A 5,447-nucleotide genomic window follows, 5' to 3' on the forward strand; every position below is an offset into this window, starting at 1 on the left:
ACACACACACACACACACACATATATATATGTATATGTGCATTATTATTATTATTATTATTATTATTATTATTATTATTATTATTATTATTATTATTATTATTAATGGCTCACATGGAGCTTTCACACAAGTCAACAAACGATCTGATTGGAAACCCGTGGGGTTCTCTGGAAGCTGAGTCACAACAAGTCTCCCCAGACGTCCAGCTCTCTCCACCTCCTTCGATAGCATTTGCAAATGAATTTGCATCATCGCAACAGCTGCTTACCATTGATTTCTCGCTGATAGTGGCCATTAGTTTATACTGGAATTTGAGTGGCACTCAGCCTCCCCAAGGCCCCAGTTCTCTTTGCGCTTGTCCAGCCGAGGTCTGGTTGGCGCTCGCTCCTCGGTCTTTCAGTCATTATTATTATTATTATTATTATTATTATTATTATTATTATTATTATTATTATTGGCTCATAAGGAGCTTTTACACAGGTCGTAAATGATTTCTCCTTGAGACGAGTCTGTGGTGTACCTTGGAAACTGAGTGACAACACGTTTCTCCAGATTTCCACTACTCTCAATTGCATGCGATAATATTTGAAAATGAATTAGCATTATCGTAATAGCCGCTTATCAGTGATTCTTCGTTAGCATCCGCCATTGGTCTCCATTGGAGTTTGAGTGGTAATAAACCTCCCCAAGGCATCAGTTTTTTTGGAGGGTGAGGGCATTTGTCCAGCGGACAAATCACTTATTTTTCAATCAAATCTCCGCGATGAATTATTTCGCAATACATTATAGTCTACATTGCACTGTAGAGAACCTACTGATGATTTTATAAACCAAGTGTTTATATATAATGGCTTGAATAAAAGTTTAAAGTGAAAAAATTAAATAAAATGCTTCAGTTATGCTCTAAATAAAAACATTCATTTCGAACGCGCCCTTATACTACCAACGTACCTACTGTTGATTTTATGTATCTGGCTTACTTCTTGTGTGGTAATAATGGCTTGAATTTTAGTTTAAAGTGAAAAAGTCAAGTATTCTGGTGTAATTATGCTGTAAACAGAAATATTCATTCCGAATGCTCGCATGTCATGTCAAAGAATCTATTGTTGAATTTATATATCGGCCCTTTCGGCTTGTGTAGTCATAAAACTTTTCGAATGTACTTGTAATGTTAGGTTGTATAAAGTGTTCACTTTGGTCAACATCGACTATTCCGACTTTTGTACGGAGTAATTTGATTATCGATTGTCGATACTTATCGAAGACATTCCGATAAACACCTATCAAAGAACACTGCCAGGCACATAAAGCACCTTCATGAAAAATTGCACAAAAATCCGCCGAGCCGTTTGCAAGTTCATAGGGAGCTCTCTCTCTCTCTCTCTCTCTCTCTCTCTCTCTCTCTCTCTCTCTTTCTCTCTCTCTCTCTCTCTCTAACACCACACACTCACACACACAGACACACAGACACAATTCCTTATATATATATATATATATATATATATATATATATATATATATATATGTATGTATATATATAATTAATAAATGTTTATGCATACATATATATATATATATATATATATATATATTAATAAATGTTTGGCAGTATTAGTTGTTATATATGTATGTAAAATATATTTATAAGGAATCTGCAGTGTACTATTTACTAATAATTGTTATTTATTAGTGGACGGCGCCCGGCGTTGACAAGTTGTAATACACGCATAAATATATCTGAATTCATGTAGATTTCCTGTTTATTATTACAGGGCCAATTATATATTGACAATTATATTGTATCTTATATGTAGTACTGATTTCCAAAGAAAAAAAGAAAAAAAAAAAAAAGAAAAAAAATAGTTTGGGTGCCAATAGCTTGAATCGAAACCAAAACATTTAGCGGCCCAGCCGTGTTCCTTACCGCTGTAGCTATCAATAGACAGGTAAAAAAAAAGCCTTTAAAATAAATCATTACAAGCTATGAATTAATTTGCGGATGCGTAACACTAATAGAAATATGCCAACAAGTTGAAATAAATATTTTGCATGTCAACTTGTCGGCATATACCTGTATGTGTTAATCATCCATTGAAACAAAGATTGTATTCGTTATAAACTATCCAATGTGTATCCATCGTATTTCCTGTTAATTTCCGTGCTATGTGTCAAGTAGTTTTAGATTTTATCGGATAAATACCTGTGCCCGGTAACAATACATCTACTGTTTCATTTATAAAAATATAGCGCTATAGGGAATGTCGAATATTTGGTGTTTTAAATCAGTTTTGTTTTGGATTTTGTGATTATGTATACATTGGAAAGTTTAAGAAAGAGTGTAAAACCTATTGTTTTAAGAAGGGACTTCGCAAAAAAATTGAATTGCAGCTTGTTTTGAAGTATATATATATATATATATATATATATATATATATATATATATATTATATCATATATTATATACATATATCATATATTATATATATATATCATATATTATATTATATATATATATATCATATATTATATTATATATATCATATATTATATATATACATATATATATATATATATATATATATATATATATATATATATTATACGTAGTTATTCGCATCCGTGTGATTCCATGTCTTTAAAACTCTTCAACATGTTTGTCTGTATATATATATATATATATATATATATATATATATATATATAGAGAGAGAGAGAGAGAGAGATAGATAGATAGATAGATAGATAGATAGATAGATAGATATAAGTTTGTGTCTGTGTGTATTGCTGACTCGTTAATAAATAATTTGAAAAATATATTTACATTTATAAATTGTTTATATAATTTTTTATGCATACATGTATCTATATACAATGTACATACGCTTGTATATTTACATGCATGTATGTATAATATATAAATAAATGTATATATACATATATATATATATATATATATATATATATAGAGAGAGAGAGAGAGAGAGAGAGAGAGAGAGAGAGAGAGAGAAAGAATGACAGGGAAGAGATGGGGAAAGAGAGCTCTTGTTTACTTTTAAAAAAATACTTACGGTTTAGGGCTGTGAGTATTCCGAATAGAATGATTGTGTATAGAACTCCAAAGTTATTTACTGTTGTAGAAGTCATTTTTTTTTTGTCTTTCTCTTACTCGTCGAATCCTGTTTTACCGATTCCGAAAAATACACACACGCACACACATCCAAGTTTTCTTTCTTGTATCCGTAGTCCAAAGAGGAATGAACAAGCAGCTGCACTAGTGAAACCAAAGTGGAACTCTTGGACTCGGCGTATTGTTGATAATATTAGTAGCAATAAACCCGTCTTGTTGTTTTCAAGTTTCAACTATATTTATTTATTGTTTACTGGTAGCAGAGGAGGACAGTTTCTTTTCTTGTATTTTCATTATTTAGCCATAAAACATATACGTAGAATTTAAATAAGTGTTAATATTTCAGAACTTTAAATAAATCAAACTATAATAATTTATATTGTTGGAACACCTATAACGCACTATTTTTGTTTCTTTTCTTTTTCTGGAATCTATAGTTTAGGCGACTTTTTTTTAACTTGTCATTGTATTTGTGATTAATAGCACCGCGATTCGTATACTGTTTAAACTCCACGCAGTTTTAAATCTGCCGCGATTTCCCTATATCTTAAAATGTATGCTTATCAGATGTCAGAAAAGAAAATCTGTTTTGATCGACTGTTTGTGTTTCATAGTGTGACAACTTCCCTAAAAACAATGAAAAAAAATACCATTGAAAGAACGCAGGCTGTTCGTCTATTTAATCTACTGTAAAAAAAAAAGCATTTAGTTTTGATGCTTCTTCGCCCTATGATTGCTTTATAATCTGGAACTGGTTATTTGCAGTAATAGCAGCGATGTTTTCAGGAGTCAAGCTAACACCAACACACGTCGTCTTACAGTGACGGCGATATTAGCGGGCGCCGTGTTATGCCACCAGCAACTAGAGGATGGGATACTGACTGAGTCAAAATCACTCGACGCTGATATTGGATTTTATCATGTCTTTAGAATTTAAAACGCGCGTGCAGACACGCAAACACACATACACATGTATGAATATATATATATATATATATATATATATATATATATATATATAATGTGCGTATGTGTGTGTGCGTGAGTGCATATATATATATATATATATATATATATATATATATATATGTTTAAAACTCACTACCTAGCTCTGCTCATTATTGAGCACTCTTTAAGTAAATACGGAATAAAGATGCTTAAAATATTGTAGAAAAATGCGCTCGCTAGATTCAGCCACTCCGAAGAGTCGTAGACGACGAAACCTGTGTCAGTGGATTATTATAGTTTAAAAAACAATATATATGCCGCTCCCCTTGTGTGGGTACCAAATTGGTTAAAGGGAAAATTATTCCCAGCTTGCATTTAGGTGAAAATCCACTTTCGTAAATAATTAAATTCATTCAAAACGTATCGCAAAAACAGAAACACATAACACACACACACACACACACACACACACACACACACATACACACACACATATATATGTATGTGTATATATATATGTATATATATATATGTATAAATATATGTATATATATATGTATATATATATATATATATATATATATATATATATATATATATATATATATATATATATATATATATATATATCATGTCCTTCCATCGATTTCGGTGAATACCACAAAACATCACTAATGATACTGTGACTTTGTGGCAAGCGTTACGCAATCTGCAACACAGCTCTCCAATGTCGGCACTGTTAAGTACCAGTAGCAAGTAGAAATTTTAGGACGACTAGAAACAATGCCGAGGTAAGCGGATCATACATGCACTACGTGATTATATTGTTTTATAATACTAATGCAAACACCGTTGGAACATGATTTATTTAACTGTCATCTTTGACCGTCACCGACATTCGAATTATTTATATAAAATAATATTTTCTTTGTTTATTTTTTTTAATTCCATTTTCACCTGAAACAAGTCATACTGCCACTTTGATGTAGATGGCTACTATCCGGGACATAAGTTGCAGGAATATTATGTAGGGAGATGCCTTTTTTATTTGATTTTGTCTGCTGACATTACACTTGACCTTCTCCATGTCAGTACAATTGGGAAAGCAGAATCACTGAAAGGAGGTTCAAAGTCTAGCAATTCTGGGAAAGAAACTATTGAAGTAGAAGGCGTTGTTAGATCTAAGGATCTCTACTGTGTAGGGATTGGATTTACAACCGTGTGAGATTTGTCGGTGGCATTTACATTGAGGGGGTAAATGTTCTTGTAGTTCGTCGCAGCATCGACCATTAAAATGTTTGTAGAACAGGCAGAGGGATCCAACATTTCGTCGGTGGGACAGAGACTGAAGCTTATATGACAATTCAGGACA

General features: G+C 31.9%; 1 protein-coding gene across 1 annotated transcript in view; it reads right to left on the reverse strand.

Moving 5' to 3' along the window:
* Positions 1-4,034, reverse strand: part of LOC145276707 (uncharacterized) — a 406,348-nt gene extending 402,314 nt beyond the window's left edge. Inside the window, exon 1 of the mRNA XM_080127907.1 lies at positions 3,069-4,034. Within this exon, the coding sequence (XP_079984033.1) occupies positions 3,069-3,144 (76 nt within the window). The 5' untranslated portion in view covers positions 3,145-4,034. The remainder of the gene's footprint in view (positions 1-3,068) is intronic.
* Between the last annotated feature and the right edge of the window lie 1,413 nt (positions 4,035-5,447).

The sequence above is a fragment of the Euprymna scolopes genome, chromosome 1 (genome assembly GCF_053919585.1).
Source record: "Euprymna scolopes isolate OS-2025 chromosome 1, ASM5391958v1, whole genome shotgun sequence".
Lineage (NCBI taxonomy): Eukaryota > Metazoa > Mollusca > Cephalopoda > Sepiida > Sepiolidae > Euprymna > Euprymna scolopes.